The sequence below is a fragment of the Rhinolophus sinicus genome, linkage group LG04, assembly GCF_036562045.2.
Source record: "Rhinolophus sinicus isolate RSC01 linkage group LG04, ASM3656204v1, whole genome shotgun sequence".
Classification (NCBI taxonomy): domain Eukaryota; kingdom Metazoa; phylum Chordata; class Mammalia; order Chiroptera; family Rhinolophidae; genus Rhinolophus; species Rhinolophus sinicus.
In genome coordinates, this window is record NC_133754.1 from 102,739,438 (window position 1) to 102,758,488 (window position 19,051).

The 19,051-nt window shown below is 36.6% G+C and overlaps 1 protein-coding gene across 1 annotated transcript in view; it reads left to right on the plus strand.

Annotated features, from left to right (window-relative positions):
- The window catches only part of BRCA2 (BRCA2 DNA repair associated), a 56,030-nt gene that overhangs the window by 19,434 nt on the left and 17,545 nt on the right, over positions 1-19,051 (plus strand). The window contains exons 12-20 of the mRNA XM_019749583.2: positions 2,928-3,020; positions 4,160-4,229; positions 7,553-7,983; positions 8,427-8,608; positions 9,728-9,915; positions 12,502-12,672; positions 13,176-13,530; positions 16,972-17,127; positions 17,230-17,374. Of these exons, the coding sequence (XP_019605142.2) occupies positions 2,928-3,020; positions 4,160-4,229; positions 7,553-7,983; positions 8,427-8,608; positions 9,728-9,915; positions 12,502-12,672; positions 13,176-13,530; positions 16,972-17,127; positions 17,230-17,374 (1,791 nt within the window). The remainder of the gene's footprint in view (positions 1-2,927; positions 3,021-4,159; positions 4,230-7,552; positions 7,984-8,426; positions 8,609-9,727; positions 9,916-12,501; positions 12,673-13,175; positions 13,531-16,971; positions 17,128-17,229; positions 17,375-19,051) is intronic.

The following is a 19,051-nucleotide window of genomic DNA, read 5'->3' on the forward strand; positions in this document are numbered from 1 at the left end:
TGAAAATAAGTCCTCAGTAATCCTGGCATACTAGCTTATAGTATTGAGGGTATTATACACTCTGTATGTTTTGCCAGATTTTGATGTGTGGGTTGGAGGAATATGACCTCACTCTTGATATCTAAGTCTGTGTACCAAGAAGTTGTGTTTTGAGGTTCTCCATGGATTTTTAGAGATTATTAATATAGTTATAATTGAGAAATTACTATTAAAAATTTTAATTTATCTAGAAAAGTTGAAACTCTTATCTTGTATTATAATAGCCTGCATTAAACAACTTATTGTTTTCAGATAGACAGATAGCAGAGGTTCAGACTGTGGCTCTTATTAACTTAAAAAGTTGGTTTCTAGTTAGAGGTGTTGGCTTGCTTCCTTTTTGTTCATCTAGGAAGTGTTCTCAAATCAGTTATCCTTAGCAAAGAGTATTGTGGTCTTAATGCCATTTGTGCTCTCTTCTAACATCTCTTTTAACTGTGTGTCTAACAACTTAGTTCAACTACTAGGTTAGCTGATGTGTAATTTTTTTTCAGTTAGTATCTCTGAGTAGGAATAATAATAAATAATTGAATCTGTTGATCAGTTGCAATTAACGTAAATGCCAGAACTAACATTCCAGCTTTAAAGTAAATGGTCTTAAATAACTAGCTCCTTTTAAAAAACTATATACTCATAGAATAATTGAGTTATTATAAGTCTTCTTGTCCAGTCCCTTCACAATACAGAAAAAGACACGGAAGCCCTCGGTTCATTCTTCCACTTGGTGCCTTTCGCCCCTGAGTTACCCTGGTGGATACAGGTTTGCTTAATCAAGTGTTATCTAGGTCACATTCTGTACCAAGTTTATGTTATGGCAAAGTTGTAAGTTTATAATACTTACTTTAAACTAGTGCAGAATTCTGAAGTGGAGATGCTTATAGTCATGTTCTTTTTATGGAAAATAATGGCTTTATTTATAGGGATCCGTTTTGTTCATGTGTATACTGAAGTGGGTTAGCCTGCTTAGACAAAAATAACTTCTAATAAATGTTCTCAACAGCATCACTATTTAATTTCCCTGACTTCTGTTATATACCAGGGGTGCCAAACAAATGTATACAAGCGGACACTTTGGTCAACATTGCTCAAGCAGTAGTTCGCTGTAATCAGAAGTGTCTGGACGCTGATGGTAACCACTTTGAGCACCTCTTGTAACTGCGGAAGTCAAACATGACTTGTATTCATCTTTTGTTATCCATATGTGTTGAGTATTACAGTGTTAATACAGTTTTCCTTTCTTAAAATGTGTATACATTGTTTGGCACCCTCTGTATATATAGAACTTAATCAGCTTCTGGTTACTTAACCAGTAACCTTGTTAAACAATTAAGGCACATTATAATCTAACACTTGATACAAGCCTCGCATGGACATTTTTACTTATTAAATCCTACTTATTAAATTCATTGCCTTTAGTAAAGCATCAAAAAGGAAAGTACCTGTTATCACATATTATCAGTGTGACGCAGAAATGCGTAATTAGCATTATTGTTTAATTTTACTCAGCCTTTGTAAAATTTTCAAATAGAAAGTATTACCATATTTTGACATGTATAATAATGTGCACATTTTTGCCCAAATTTGTGAGGGAAAAATAAGAATGTGCATTATACATGGGTAGTACTAATTCCATATCTATATAAATGTTTTTAATTCTTTTATTTATGCTTATGAGTTAAAAGTGTAACTCTAGAAATCAATAGCAATATCCGTATGCAAAATGATACCCTGGAATACAATAATTGGTTTTATTGAACTTACGATGACCTTGCAACGATGACTAGTTCTTTGCCTTCTGTGATGCCTAAATATCATAAATTTGTTACTGGTACATAAAATTCCTTGTACCTTGTTCTGTTCTTGTGTTTTGTAATTATTTGTTACATAAAATTTCTTGTAACATAATATGTTAAAAATAAATGCTAAAATTCCTTTATAATACAAAAGACAAGTACCTAAATGTAAACAAATAAAAATCTGAATTAAAACGAAAGATTTTTTCCCTGAAAGTTTGGGCCAGAAACATGGGTGCACATTATATACATGGGAGTGCATTATAAATGCAAAATATGGTACTTTTTGGGATATGAAAAACAGTATGGGAAATATAATCAGTAATGTTGTATAGATTATGTAGGGTGCCAGATGGGTACTGGACTTATCAGGGGAATCACTTCATAGATTGTGTAGATGCCTGACCGTGAGCTGTACACCTGAAACTGAAGTAGAATAATGTTGAGTGTCAACAATAATTAAATATACACACACACACACACACACACACACACACATATGGTCACGGGGTGTAAAGTATAGCATAGGGAATATAGTCAATGGTATTGTAACAGCTATATACAATGTCAGAGGGGTCGTAGATTGGGGGCATTCTCATTTTGTGAGGGGTGTAAATAGCTGTTATGTTTTGTACACCTGAAACTAATGAAAACGTATTACTTTTCCTAATATTTTAATTTTAGTAATTTAAAGAATCTTTTCTCCTACTCACTCTAATTCAAGGACCTATATAATAAATTCCTTCTTGAGTTTAATACAAAAAATGTTTATTTGAAGAAGTTTTGTCCTTATTGTCAGTAAACCTAGAATTATATTCAGTGCTAGCTTATCTGTGGTATCTGGTAACATCTGTTTGTCCCTAGGTCCAATTAAATAGGTATTTTAAGTGGTCAAGAAATAATAGAAATTGAAGTGATATTGAAAAATGAATCCTCTCCTTCAGAATAGAACGGTTGCTATTTAAATTATAGTTAATATGTATTTTTTGCTTAACATATTGTAAGAGTCGATATTTTAGTTTTAAAAAATGGACTATAGGCTTTTGAAAAATAAAATTGATGTTATTTGCTTTGAAAACTATGAAAATTTCTTTTTAGGAGAACCCCCAATCAAAAGAAACTTGATAAATGAATTTGACAGGACAGAAAATCAAGAAAAACCCTTAAAGTCTTCAAAAAGCAATCCAGACGGTAAAATTTGGTTTTATCCATATTTTTCCCCTTCTAATAGGTACTACCCATAATATTCTTAAAATTACTTTTTCTCATCTCTTTTGGGTATATATTAATAGATAATTGGAAAAGACTTTACAGTGTGGTTTGTTAAACTTATATCTTGCCTTGTTATGTGCACTTTTCCCTAATACCTAGTATGATATGGACGGTGTCCATCATTAGGAAATGTGAAATGATTAATAAAAAAGCTATAAGAATTTAGTAAGAACTTAGTATAATAATTTAAAGCTTAGGTTCAGGAGTCAAATCAAGCTTTGGCCCTCACCATTCCACCAAAATCATGCTTTCCTATGTCACATGGTGATCTCTGTGTTGGCAAATCCAGCAGGCATGTCTGTGTCCTCACTTGACTCCATCTTTCAGCCACATTTGACATATGAGGTCTGACAATTAAGTTCGCGAACTCATCCTAGAAAATGGCTACATACCTCATTGCTGAGTATCACTATGGTCACCTTCGAAGTGCTCCCCTTGGGAAGCTATGCACCGACACCAGTGCCTAGTGCACCCTTCAAAGCAATTTTGGAACTCTTTTGCTGGAATGGCCAATCAGAGCTGTCATCATATTGCCCTTGATGGCCTGAATGTCATCAAAATGTCTTCCTTTCAATATTTCCTTTATCTTCGAGTAAAGAAAAAGTCATTGGGGGACAGACCAGGTGAGAAAGGAGGGTGTTCCAATACAGTTATTTGTTTACTGGCTAAAAACTCCCTCACAGACAGTGCCGTGTGAGCTGGTGCATTGTCATGATGCAAGAGCCATGAATTTGTTGGTGAAAAGTTCAGGTCGTCTAACTTTGTCATGCAGCCTTTTCAGCACTTCCAAATAGTAAACTTGGTGAACTGTTTGTCCAGTTGGTACAAATTCAGAGTGAATAATCCCTCTGATACCAAAAAAGGTTAGCAACATCCGTACAAGTTCGCGAGCTTAATTGTCAGACCGTGTATAATTGTCTCAAGCTTTTTTGTGTAAATATTTACAATAATTTGTAGTAAATAGATATAGTAAATAAAATTTCCCTTAGATTTTCATTAATACATAATGTAAAATTCATTTTCATTAATAATACATAATGTAAAAAATATTTTTCTAGGCACAATAAACGATAGAAGATTGTTTATGCGTCACATTTCTTTAGAGCCGATTACCTGTACACCCTTTTGGTAAGACGTGTTTAAATTTTTTTTAAATTCTAATATTGTGTAGGAAAAATATGGGTTTTTTAAATAACTATTTCTAAAAATAATGGGACTAATATTCAATAAAGGAGTTAATGCTTCCCTTTTTGGAAGCCTACATCAGGATTAAATAATTCTGTACTTTGGTAGTACTTTATAGTATTATGTTATTATCTCATTTTTTAGAGTCATAAATAAAGTAGACAAACAGATTTTATTCTGATTTTTGGATGAGATATTGAGGTTGAGAGCGATTAAGGAAATTACTCATAATCAAATAACAAAAAGATGGCATATGTGGAAAATATCGTTTTATCTCTCCTCCCTCTCAAAACCTTGCTAAAATTACTAAGAGAATTTTTTTATGTATAAATCCACAAGGACAGTTATCAGAAGAAACAACAAAATTTTGGAAGCCAGAAAGCATGAAAAACTTAGAAAGCCAAAACCTGACATTAAAGCAAGCAGAGAAACTCTCAATTTCCCCTAAAGAATCTGAGAAAGACTCAAATTGGCAGCAACATGTACTTCTGAAGTTGAGGTAGAAAATAGGAAGATTAGTTGAAAATCTGTTTAAGAAACAGCTATATCCCCTCCTAAAGCAGACTGGCAGTTATCCCTCTTCGAGAAGGTTATTCTCAGGAGCAGACGAATGGGAGGGATTCTGAATTGGGAGTGGGATGGCGGGAGGGGACTGAAAACAGATTAAGTGAAAATTCATATGTTGAGTAGTGAGACTCCCTAACCCCCTTCTCATGCTTGGCTTCCAAATGCTGGCAGCGAGGCCTCTGGGCAGAAGACTGGAAATTTTTTTCTGGGGAATATGACCAGTCCAGTAGAAAAAACAAAAACTATTTACAGTTGCGGGTACTCAGCTGAAACAACATAGCCAGATCACCAGACAGTAAAGCCAACAATTGACCAGCCCACCAGTACACAGCTTCCAGTAAGCTCTTCAGGGGCTTCCCCCTTAAATAAGAACAGATAATCAAGGATCACTGGAAGAAAACCTCTATGAAAGATAGTGTCCCAAGTACAAAACCCAAAGCAACAAAAAAAAAAAAAAAAAAAAGAAAGAAAGAAAAAGAAACTTAAAGGAAATAGACTGTGCAAGGAGAAGAAAACTTCAAAATAACTTCAAAATGAAACTTACTAATATTCTCAGGAAAGAGAAGATATTGCATCCTTCAATTAAGAACAAGTTGCTAAAAAAGAGCTCTTAGAAATTCAAAATATGATGGCACAAATAAATTAACTCTGAAGTAATGGAACATCAAAGTTATGAATGTCCCCAGAATGTAGAGCAGAAAGAAAAAGAGACGAAAAAGGACTGAAAAGATAATCAGAAAGTAAATCCTGTGGATCTTAACATCTGAAAATTTAGAGTATGAGAAAGAAGGAACAGGAGAAATGAGAGAAATTTTCAGAGTAAGAATTTAAGATATTTTATCAATAGTGAAGGCCATGAGTTTCCTTGATTAAAAAGGCCCTCAGAGAGAGCACAGGAATAAAACTGGCCCACACTAAGGTGCATCCTCATATTTTAGAACACTAGGGAGGCAAAGAGGAACCTTAAATTCCCAAGGGCAAAAAAATCAGGTTTTCAATAAAGTTTCAAGGGTCACAATGGTATAAATCCTCTCATTGTTAACAATGGAAGCTAGCAGACTATAGATTCTGTAATGTATTATACAGAGCAATGCCTTTAAAATTCCAAGAAGAAATGATTTCCAACATAAAATCCTATCACTGACCAAAATATCAAATTAAGTGTGAGGGTAGCCCTTTTTCAGATGCCAGTTATCAAGTGGTTTATCTCCATAGCATTTACTACCATTTCGCATATTTGTTTCCATCCACTAGACTGAACTCTATGATTCTGTTATGTTCATCATGGTATCTCCCAGCCAAAACAGTGCCTGACACGTAGTAGGAACTCGTTAAATATTTGATGGATATGTGAATGGATAACTAAATGAGTTCTAGGGTGACTTCAAGTACCAGGGGTTTAGGGTTGGGTAAAAGGAAGTACGAGGTTTTTAACAAGATCTCAAATATTAGGAAGAACGTGTATGCCAGGGAAGATGATAAATATAGTTTGGGACATGTTGAGTTTGCAGTGAGTCTGGTGCCATATGCAGTTCAAACTGTAGAAATAACACCTAGAGGAAAGTTCAGGCATGAAGATACAGATTAACTTTTTTTATTAGTTTCAGGTATACAAAACAATGTAATAATGAGACATTTACACCCCTCACAAAGTGAAAACCCATTCCCCCGCAGATTAATATTTTTATTGTTAGGTATATGATTATTTAAACAATGGAAATTACTCACCTCACCCACAAAAGCGTATAGGAAAGAAATCCAGCTTTAGAGATAGGAATATTTTTAAGAGAAAGAAAAAAGGAAAAACCAGCAAAAATAAAGAGAGAGGAAGGAAGGAAGGAAGGAAGGAAGGAAGGAAGGAAGGAAGGAAGGAAGGAAGGAAGGAAGGAAGGAAGGAGAAAGAATGGGACAATGGTTGTGTAGATATTAGTGGTGAGGATTTAAGAAGAAAAAAGTCAGCTGTCAGCTATCAGATCTAGTAGAATGAGTGCACACATGAAGCGATATTTTTTTGGTATTTGGGAAGTTACTAGCATCTTGATTGAGAACAATTTCTATAGAATAGTGGGAGAAATGAGAGTTAAGTGAATGCGGGAGTGAAAATAGCTAGTTAAATTACCTGTTTAGAAAGGTTGGCCATGAAGGGCAGGTAACAGTGAGTCTTAGCTTGAAGGGGAGATAAGGCTGAGGAAAAAGTGTTTCAAGGGTGGGCAAGGCTTTCAAGGGTGGGCAAGGGTGGCTAAATGAAAAGAGCACTAAGAAAAAGGTGGTAGAAAGAGAAACGAAGGAGGTAGAATAAATTGAAAGAATGGGGTTTCTTTCTAAAAAGACTGAGTTATTATTAGCTGGGGTCAAGAGTACCGGTGAAAGAGTTAGCCACAAGAAGAGGACGGACAGCTTTCTGTGGTAGGAGAGGTGAGTAGAGATGGAATGGGAGGAGACAGACGCAGAGGGATCTGTGTCTGACTGTCTCTGGTATGGAAAGTCAAAGCCTGGACTCAGTGGTGACAACTAGTGGTAGATTTGAAAAGTGTGGCATTGTTTTGGATGGCAACTATGATGAAATGTGAAACAGTAACCAGAATAGGATTTTTATGTAGCAATTGAGGGCCTCCAAAAAAATGCATATTCCATAACATCTACATATGTGTACATTTACTGGTAAATAATCAAACTTAAATGTTTTCTCCCCATTGTAGCACAACTAAGGAGTGGCAAGAAATACAGACTCCAAATTTGACTGTACCTGGTCAAGGATTTCTGTCTAAATCTCATTTTTATGAACACCTGACTTTGGAAAAATCTTCAAGCAATTTATCAGTTTCAGGGCAGCCATTTTATAAGGTTCTTGCCACAAGAAATGAAAAAAGAAGACACTCAATTACTACAGGCAAAGCGATGAAAGTCTTCGTCCCACCTTTTAAAACTAAGTCACATTTTCACAGAGATGAACAGTGTGTTAGCAATATTAATTTGGAGGAAAACAAACAAAAACAAAAAAACATAGATGAACATGACTCTGGTGTGAATGAAAATAATATGAATGACAGTGAAATTCATCAGCCTGACAAAGATAACGCCAATCAAGCAGCAACTGTAATCTCCACAAAGTGTGAGGAAGAACCGTTAGGTATTGCGTAAAAATTTATGTTGACATGTTTTTGCCTTTCAGTTAGGTATTTCTCATATGAAATAATGCCTCGAGGACTTCCCCCTTTTGTGGTGATTAATAATTTTAAAACTTCCTTAATGCTTTAGATTTTTCTAAGTCCAAACATTAGGTTTTAGTTATTCTAATATTTTCTTTCAGAGGTAACTACTTATAAACTTTGTTGTTTAAAAAGCTAGGACCGCCATTACTGGAATATATTTTTTATCAGGCTACTAATTTTCTTCCAAATTCGAAGTAAAAATAATAGATCTATTTCTGTTCTTTACAAGTTGAAACTCTTTTTCACCCCTGAAGATTTAAAATTAGAGCAAATTGATAGATGCGAATTTATGAAGCAAGGGTGGTACTTTTTAAATTTTATATTCAGTATTATTTTTTGCTAATTATTTATTCCTTAATAGATTTAATTACAAATCTTCAGAATGCCAGAGATGCACAGGATATGCGGATTAAAAAGAAACACAGGCAACGTGTTTTTCCACAGGCAGGCAGTCTGTATCTTGCAAAAACATCCACTATGCCTCGAATCTCTCTGAAAGTCGCAGTAGAAGGCCGAGCTCCCTCTGCGTGTTCTCATAAACAGGTACGCTTTTGTCTGTAACAGTAACAGCCTCTAAGCAAAGTGTAACTTTGTGTTGTTAACCAGTATCTCCAAGTTGTTCTGTTTGAAGACAGAACGCATTAAAGCAGGAATGATGGATGAATGAAATCCCCATGTTCCCCAGTCACCCCACAGTGGTAGCCTTGTCCTCTGCTGCCTTATCCTACCAAGCTGATCTGTGCTTCAGAATGACGATTTCTCTTCCTCTTCAAAGCATATTCATTTTATTACTATAAGTTCTCTTTACTAGCTGTTAGAGGAAAGTAGTGTCATCAAATTTAAAGTGTGACTAACTCATATCCCTGAACCCACAAAGAGCTATTTACATTTTTAAATGAGGATTCTGATCAAGCCAGCACTATCTAGGTAGCATTTTAGGCGCTGGAGAGGTGAAAATGATATTGGTAATGTTAATAGGTAATATTTACTGAGTATTTCCTATGTACTAGGTGTCTTCTAAGCTCTGTACCTGCTGGTTATCTCTCTTTCAATCTTCACAAGCACCCTAAAAGGAAGGCACTATTATTTTGTCCATCATTTTACAGATGAGAGGACTAAAGAACAGAGAGGGTTAAGTAACTGCTCAAAGTCACTTTAGTAGTAGAAGAACCACTATTCCAGAGTCAAGTCGGAACGAAGGAAAAGAACTCTGGGAGAAAAAGACGTGCTGGGGTGAAAGTGAGCACCTTGAAAGCAGGCCAGGCCTGTGTAGAAATCTGATCTGAGGCCAGCTTTCCTGAAATATACTTTTCATTGTTCTTTCCCTTTTAAATGTTTGAACTTAAGAGGTTTTGTAAAACGTAAATTACTTTTACCCCACAATGACTTTCTATGGCAGATCTAGCAGGAGGCATGTACACAAGGGAATGAAAAAGGTGCAGCAGACCCTTGCTTGGATGCATGGGTCATTTATATACATTAAGATTTTTAGCTTCTAGTAAGTAAGGTAAGTATTTTTACAGTGAATATTTTAATACTTAAATGAAAAATTTTTGGTAAATTCAGTTTTGGTTTGTTACAATTGTTTTTATTCAAAGAAACATGCTCTTTTGTTTGCTTTTTGTTTTTCATTATCAAATTTTTCTGATTTATTTTGTGCAGCTATATATGTATGGCGTTTCTAAACACTGCGTAAAAATTAACAGCAAAAATGCAGAGTCTTTTCAGTTTCACATTCAGGATTATTTTGGTAAGGAAAGTTTATGGGCTGGAAAGGGAATACAGTTGGCTGATGGTGGATGGCTCATACCCTCCAACGATGGAAAAGCTGGAAAAGAAGAATTTTATAGGTACTCTATGCAATAAGAGATTTGTGTTTTTATATATTCCATCATCCCGCTCTTCCTCACAAATCCCCCATTTTTCTCTTTCCTTATCTCTCTTGAACTTAAAAAGTTGTCTAGGAATCAAATTTTTATACATTGAATCATTTTAAGTTGATTATTGTCCAATAGACATTCTGTTGAAATCTTTTAAAATGTGAATTACCGTGTTTCCCCGAAAATAAGACCTAACCAGAAAATAAGCCCTAGCATGATTTTTTGTAAGACATCCCTGAAAATAAGCCCTAATGCATCTTTTTGGAGCAAAACTTAACATAAGACCTGGTCTTATTTTCGGGGAAACACGATATGTTTCATCTAAGGATTTAATAAATTGGTTTTCTTAAATTAGAGCATTTTTCTTATCAACCTACAAAATAAAAACTGATTTTGTTGTGTTTTTGGACTATTTTCAAGCAAGAATGTTATGTATATCTTGCATTTGTCTCGTGTTAACAAATATCTGCTATCGATTGTAGTTGGAAAAGTATGGTAAACAGTGGTATTATTTTCTTGTATGAAGTAGCCTGCACTGTGGAGAGGTTAAGAGTATTACCCTGTAACCTGGTGGGCATGGTTCGTAACGTTTGAGTGTTGACGCTCAAGTTGTTTTTTGTATCATTCATCAAACATTGAGCATCTACTATGTGCCAGATACTATTCTGGGTACTAAGGATGACAAACCAAGAAAATCTCTACCCTAAAATGTCATACATTCTAGTGGGAGTGTCTGGAGTGGGGAAAGAAAATTTTAAAGAGAAAAAAGAAAATTGTATTAGAAGGTGATAAATGCTATAAAGATAAAGCTGGAAAGGGGGTAGGAAGAGTTGAGTGGGGAGAGGTACAGGGTTTTTTAATGAGTAATTAGGAGGCTTCCCTGAGCCTGTGGCCTTTGATCAGTGACCTGAAGGAGCTTAAGGGCGTGAGCACGGAACCATTGGGCACAGCATCCTAGGCTTGGGGGGTGGCGGGAGGGCATGTTTATTCAGGGAGCAGGAGGAAGGTTAGGGTAGCTGGAGTAGACCCAGTAGATGTAGAGAGGTAGGGCCTTACAGACCTTTGCAAGAACTCCGGCCTTTATTCTGAGTAATCCTTTTCACTCCAAGTAAACCATCAGAATGTTTAAAGCAGAGGGTGACCTGATCTGACTTACTTTTGAAAGAAGGACTCTGGCTACTTGTTGAGATTGGACTGTGGGGAGGGGCAGGGCTGGGAGCAGAGAGACCGGTTCGGAAGCTGTTGCAGTAACCCAGGGGAGGGGTGGTTGCTCAGGCCAAGGAGGTGCAGTCGAGTTGGTGAAAGCTGTTGAGTTCTGCATATATTTTAAACGTAGTACCTTCAGCATTTGCTCAAGGAGTGGATGAGGAGTGTGAGGAAAGAGGAGAGTAAAAAAACCTCCAAAGATTTTGGCATTAGCAGTTGGAAGGGTAGTTACTATGTCCTGAGAGTTAGGAAGACCAAGGATGGAAGGGAAATTGGGAGTTCAGTTTGGGACCCTCGAAGTTTGAGGTATTAGTAGACATGCAGTGCAGATGAGCAGGCCGTCAGATATGCAAGTTTGGAGCTCATAGGTAAAGCGTAGGCCAAAGAAAGCAACTTGAAAGTTGTAAACATATAGATGGAATTTAAAGCCATGAAAAAGAGCCTGAGAAAGAAGAACCCGAAAGTTAGAAATAAAGCCAAAAAGCTGGTGTGGCACAAGCCAGGTGAAGGTGGCCCTTCAGGGGATAGAGTGACTGGCAGTGTCTATGCTGCTGACAAGTGCAATCAGATGAGGGCTGCGAAGTGATGGCTGAGGTTAGCACGCGGAGTCCCCACTAAAGTTAATGAAAGTAATTCAGGAGATCAGTGGGGTAAAAGCCGGATCACAGTGCCAACGGATGGCAGGGCAAGGAGAGGTGCTGGAGGGAGAACACAGTCATTCTTTCAGGCGCTGCCCAAAAGAGCAGCAGAGAAAAGGGCAGTATGTGAAGAAGGAAGTGGGATCAAAAGGTTGTAGTTTGCTATGTTTATTTGTTTGTTTGAAGTTCAAAAAACTGTTTTTTATCCCGTAGAAGGGAATAAAATCGATGATGCGGAGAGAGAGGAGGCATCTCCCAGATCGGTGTCCTTGAGTAGACAAGGAAGGGTGGGAGCTCATGTACAAATGGCAGAAGGCACAGTGTAAGGGGCGCATGCTGCTGGGTGCATAGATACGAGGGCAGAGGCTAATGAAAGCCACCTCCGTTCCTTACTACTGAGAGTGAGAATAATGGGAAAGGAAGTGGAACTTGAGATTTGAGCAGAGGGGAGCCCCAGGACTAGGGAAGGAAGTTCTTTGGTGATTTCTAAAAACAGTCTCTTTAAAAAATTGAAATAATTGTATTGACTAATATGTTAAGTGAATTTTTATTAGTATATTTTGATACATATCAATTCATTTTCTAAAATTATTTTTAAAACTTACTGAATGCTCTTCTATTGTGTAGTTTTTTGCAAAGAATAGTTTTGGTTATTGAAGTTAATATTGTCTTACGTGGTTTTTATTATATTATTTTACCTTTCTTTGTTCAGGGCTCTGTGTGACACCCCAGGTGTGGATCCAAAGCTTATTTCTAGAGTTTGGGTCTATAATCACTACAGATGGATCGTATGGAAGCTAGCAGCTATGGAATTTGCTTTTCCTAAGCAATTTGCCAATAGATGCCTAAACCCAGAACGGGTGCTTCTTCAACTAAAATACAGGCAAGTTTAAAGCATTACATGATGTCATCATGTCCTGCGATATCGGTCAGACTTCTCTGCAGTCTGACTTCCATGTCATAGAGGCACACAAGCCAGCTGTCAGTGACAGTTGCCATCCTACATTGCTGTACAGTTGTATAGGGTAGTTCTCTGGTCACCCCCCAACCCCCACTTAAGAGAAATCACACATTCATAAACCAGTCTCCCTCTTCCTCCCACCCCCTCTTTAATCTCATATTCTTGAGAAGAATATGAATTACTAATTCAATCCACTGTTCAGGGATTGCTAATAAAGCATTTTTGTATTTTGAGGGTTTTAATATTTAATTCATTTTTAACACTATAAAACTTAATGTATTTCTGGCTACCAAATTTTAAAATTCTCTCTGTCTCAGTATTTCTTCAATAAAGGTATTAAATTTTTAGTTTCAATTATTCAGTGACTTTTTTCTGCGATGAAATTGTACATTCATAGTTCCTAAAACGTGCATTTTTCTTTTTAGATATGATATGGAAATTGATAGAAGCAAAAGATCAGCTATAAAAAAGATAATGGAAAGGGATGACACAGCTGCAAAAGCACTTGTTCTCTGTGTTTCTGAAATAATTCCATCAAGCACAAATCTCTCTGAAACTTCTGGCAGTAGAACTAGCAGTGTGGAGACCAACAGCGCAGCCGCTGTGGAACTGACAGATGGCTGGTACGCGGTGAAGGCCCAGCTGGACGCCCCCCTCTCGGCCCTCCTCCAGATCGGCAGGCTGGCCGTAGGCCAGAAGGTCATCACTCACGGAGCGGAGCTGCTGGGCTCTCCTGACGCCTGCCCACCTCTGGAAGCCCCAGAATCTCTAAGGCTAAAGGTAAGATAAGTGAATGCACACTCTTGGGAAAAAATCAGTCACTGATTCAGTTAAATTCTGAAGAGCTTCTACATTTAAAATTTTTAATTTACCAACGCCTGTTAAGGATACACCATTTCTTGGAAATGGCATGATAATCTTAATGTAAGTGGCAGATTCCTCAAGTGCGTTTCTCAGAATGTATCCCGTTGTTAAGCAGCACATGACTGTAAAAGGCTTATGACCACCCCCCCACCCCCCCAAAGGCAGCCACTGATGCATCCAGCCTCAGGCTACTCATGTTCTCCCCAAAGACTGGAGCCACTCTGAAGCTTCGGCTGTTCCTTTGGCTGACACTGCTACGTCTCCTCTTCTCCTTCGTTTAGACAATAACTATTAGCCTCCTGTGACGAAGGAGGAGGAGTGAAGTCTGGATTCAATCTTTACGTTATAATGACAATAGTTTTTGCAACTCAGCATATAATATACTATGATTACATTTCCTTTCTTCACAACTTACTGCTTTCCCTGGAGTTATTAACTTTCTTGCTTTTTTTATTTCTTAATTTTCTGTGTCCTTACCACCAACTCATTCCCATACAGGAGTTATATAAAACTCATCCCAATATGTTAAAATACCTTAATCAGCTCCATTTCTTTTTCTTGGAGATCCCTTGGACCTCTCAATATTCCTGCTTTATCTGAAGTGGTTATTTTCTACATGTGCTGCACAGTTATTCTGGAAATTGTTTTCACCTCTTTCTGTGTTAGAAGCCCTGTTTTCTGGATTTCATATCTTTCTAGCTTTATTCCCTTGGTTTAAGGACACACAACCCAGAAGCCTCTTGAGAAAGGGAGCATGCAGCTTTTTAAAATTATATTGTAAGGTTGGCCAAATAAAGAGTTTGAGATTGAAATAATTCCTTTAGAATTTTGAAGCCATTTCCTCTGTTATCTTCTTGCTTCTAGTGAAGCTTCTGCTAAGTTCAGTACTATTCTTATTCCCAGTCCTTTACTGTGAGATCTGTTTCCAAGAAGTGTTTAAGATCATTTGTCTCCAGTATTCTGAAATTTCATAATAATGTCAGCCTTTGTGTTAAATCATTGTCCTGGGTACACAGTGACAATCAGTCTATAAACATATGTTCTTCACTGAGTTTTGGGAAATTTTCTTGAAGTAGTTGTTTGATAATTTCTTCCCTTCTGTTTCTTTCTCTTCATTTTTTTTTTTTAAATTCCTGATATTTGGGCACTAAGCCACTTAGATTGATCCTGTAATTTTCTTGTTTCTTTCCCTCTTCTCTTCCTTTTTTATTGTCTGTTTCACCCCCTACTTTCTAGTTCTTAATCTTTTTCTTTTAATCCCTCAAGTGAATTTGTGCCTTCTGGCATCATTTTCAATTTCCTGAGACCTTTATTATCCCCTAAATGTGTTTTTCTGACATCAGGATTTTATTTCACAGATACAGTATCTTCTCGTCTTTCTGAGGCTGATTAGCATTTTGTTTTATTTTAGTTTTTTTGCTCCCTGCATTTTTTTCCCCTGTGAGAACCTTTTTTTTGTTTGTTTGGGTGTCTCAGGTTGGAGACTTTGCCCCACTGCTGGTTGTTAGTTGTTCTTTCCTCTTCGCTAATGGGGCACTAATGAGCTGATTAGAAGTGCTGTGTGAGGTCAGTGGGGCTTGTCAACTTGTGGGTAACATGGGGATGTGTTTTTTTTTTTTTTTTTTTTAATTAGGAGACCCTCAAATATCAGCAACTGTTAGGAGAGCTGGGCAGAGTAAGAAAACTAACAGGGAGTCCTTTTCAGCGTAAGGGTTTTCATTGCATTTTTTGTTTTCCATACAGCATCTCACCCCACGCTAGCTGCTTCTGCCTGGTGTTGCAGAGTCCAGGATGTGTGTGGTTTAGCCTCTCCAGAAAGTAAATTCTCCTGGGTTCTTTTTGGGGTGAGGGATGGACCGTCACGTGGTTGCCTGGGATGGGAGAGGAAATCTGAGATCTTAACTATCTTCATACAAAATCTCCACCATTCCTCCCATTTTCAGCCGCACCTCATGCTCCTGCCTACAGAGGGTACCTGTTGCCTCCAGTGTCTGGGTTATTTCCTCAAATTGTTTTGTTTCATATTGGCTCCATACAACAAGTTTGCTAGCTGAGTAACCTTGGGTCAGTTATGTAATTTCCCTTATACTTCAGTTTTGTCACCTGTAAAATGGGAAGTCTTAGGGTTGTTGTGAAGATTAAATGTTAATATAAAGCACTAACGCTGTGCCATGCACCATAGTAAGTACTCTGTGAATGTCTGCTGTTTTTATTAACTGTAATCATCCTCGAGCCGCTTTGCTATTTACCACTCGTGCAACAGATTTTTAGCTTCCAGATTTTTGGTGATACCTCATCTATTGTCTTCTCCAGTTCTCTTTGTTCTTGTAGGTTTTTTGAGGGAACCTAGATAAATAAGTATATTTTAATCCATCATGTTTAAATTAAAGCATCTTTTATTAATTTTCTAATACAGGCAGACCTTGGAGATATTGTGGGTTCAGGGCCAAACCACGCAATAAAGCGAATGTCGCAATAAAGCGAGTCACATGAATTTGTGGTTTCCTAGTGCATATGAAAGTAATATTACACTATACTGTTAAGTGTCTAAAATCAATGTACATACCTTAATTAAAAATACTTTATTGCTAATCATCATCTGAGCCTTCAGGGCCTTGTACTCTGTTTGCTGGTGGAGGGTGTGCCTCACCACCAATGGCTGCTGACTAATCAAGGTGGTGGGAGCCAAAGGCTGGGGTGGTTGTGGCAATTTCTTAAAAAAAGACAAGTGAAGTTTGACATTTTGACTGACTCTTCCTTTCACGAATGATTTCTCATAGATCACAGATCACCATAACAAATATAATAATAATGAAAAAGTTTGAAATATTGCAACAGTTTCCAAAACGTGACAGACACAAAGTGAGCAAATGCTGTCAGCAAAATGGCTCCAGGAGACTCGCTTAATGTAGGATTGCCACAAACCTTCAATTTGTGAAATACACAATATCTGCAAAGTGTATGGGGGGGAATCACAGCATAAATTATATATATGTATAACCACTATGCTGTACACCTCAAACTAATATAAAATAATATTGAATGTCAATTGTAACTGAAAAAATAAATAAAAATATATATATTCGTGAAGCACAATAAAACAAGGTATGCCTGTGGTAATATTTATATAACATTAAGACTTTATAGCAGCATAAATAATTTTTTTAAGATAGTACATTTTGAAAGTATTTTTACTGTCGTACACTTTTTCAACTTATTGTCTTCCTTCATGAGACTTTTTAAAGTGAATATTTTTAAAGCAGCCAGTCCTAAAAGAATGAAAATGTTATGAAATCTGAAATACAATTGACTATATTTCCTTCGTTTATAAACCAATGTATTCCTTAATTTGTCCAGATTTCTGCTAACAGTACCCGGCCTGCTTGCTGGTATGCCAAACTTGGATTCTTTCAGGACCCTAGACCTTTTCCTCTCCCCTTGTCATCACTTTTCAGTGATGGAGGAAATGTTGGTTGTGTTGACGTAGTTATTCAAAGAGTATATCCTATACAGGTATGATATGTTCTTGAAACTTACTCTCTATTTCTCTCTTTTGAGACAATTAGTTTGAATGATCCCTCCTTACCATGTTTTCTGTTCAATGCATTATTACAGTGGGTGGAGAAAACATCATCTGGATTATACATATTTCGCAATGAAAGAGAAGAAGAAAAGGAAGCAGCAAAATATGCAGAGGCCCAACACAAGAGACTAGAAGACTTATTCACTAAAATTCAAGCAGAACTTGAAGAGCATGAAGGTAAAATGAGTTGTATATTACAAGTTTTTTTATACGAAAACAAGTTTTTTTCACTAGAGTTTTTGGAGGCTTCTCGTTTAACTTTTGTAATTGGGTAAATTGTCTTTGAGTAACAGATTTCTTTGTTCTAATTCTGAATCTGAATTTTTTCTGTTTTTCAAAATATTATTACATAAACATACAGGTAAGCATTGACCTAACCCCAAATTGTTAAATCTTTACTCAACATACTGAACTTTTTAGATACTGTAATTGTCTTACACAATTACATAGCCATAACACTTTGCAGAAGTACATTCCCTCTTAAGCGTCAGTACTGTAGTATCTTTTTTTGGTATTTGTAGTATTTATAGTATCTTATTTTGGTATTAGAGAAAGAATAGCAGCATGGGAAAGAAATATCAAATTATTTTCCCCTAGACAAGTACTGTATAAATCACTTATATGTGGAGTATAAACAAGACTAACTCGTAAAAAAATGGTGGTTACCAGAGCATGGGGTGGGGAGATAAGATTGATATTGTTTAAGATACTTACAGTGAGTAGTAAATAAGCCATAAAGATCTAATGCGCAGTATAGTGAATGTACAGAGGGTGCCAGAATAATATATACACATTTTAAGAAAGGAAAAAACGGTATTAAAATTGTAGTACTCAATATATACCGATAACAAAAGATGAATACAAGCCACATTTGACTTCTGCAATTACAAGAGGTGCTCAAAGTGGTTGCCGGCAGCGTCCAGACACTTCTGATTACGGCGAACACTGTTTGGTAGATTTTTGTGGGAAGCGTGTAAACTGCTCCAACACCACAGCAGAAGCAGCAGGACTTGTTGCTGTGCGCGGCCTCCAGGATCTTCCTTGTGCACGTCACACACAGCACCAAGTGTCTCAAACTTATCACGATGCGTGCAGTTAGGCGTGTTGGAGGTTCTGTTGCACATTCACGCCTCCATTGTCGTTGTACTTCCACAACGTTCTCGAATTTCAAATACCACTTCAAAATGGTCTTGCATTCCTCGAACAACAACCATGATTCTGCCATTTTCTGTCCTGCCTGTCGCATGGTGACACTAGCATTCATTGGATTAACACCATCTTTTGTGCAATCATACTACGCATTGCTAATGTAATTCAATTCAACTTCAAAAAGTAATACATAGATAACCTCTCCTTAAAATGTATATACATTTTTTTGGCAACCTGGTAGACAGTATGTCGCTATAATTATGTAAGTTCATAAATATGAATACAACAATCATATTACAATATATAAATATCAAAGTAACATGTTGAACACCTTAAATTTACACAACGCTATATGTCAAACATATTCAATAAAAAGAAAAACACTCAAAAAAATAATTTTCCCCTAAGCCATTGTCATTCTCTTTCTTCAGTGTCCTACCTACATTATATAACTTTTGCAGTTTTTTGTTGTTGTAGTTGTTGAGTTTTATGTTATTATAATTGGAGCTAGAACTTGTTTTCCCTGTGACATCAATTTTAATAATAAAAATCATAGTGGTTTTTTTTTTTGCTTAAAGGACATGAAATTTTACTTTTTTAATATCTTTTTTGCTGAAAATTTTATGTTCTGCGTTGCTTCATGATTTTTTATATTATTTAACTTCATGTTGTATATAAATCTGCAAAAAGAATTGGACTCAAAAT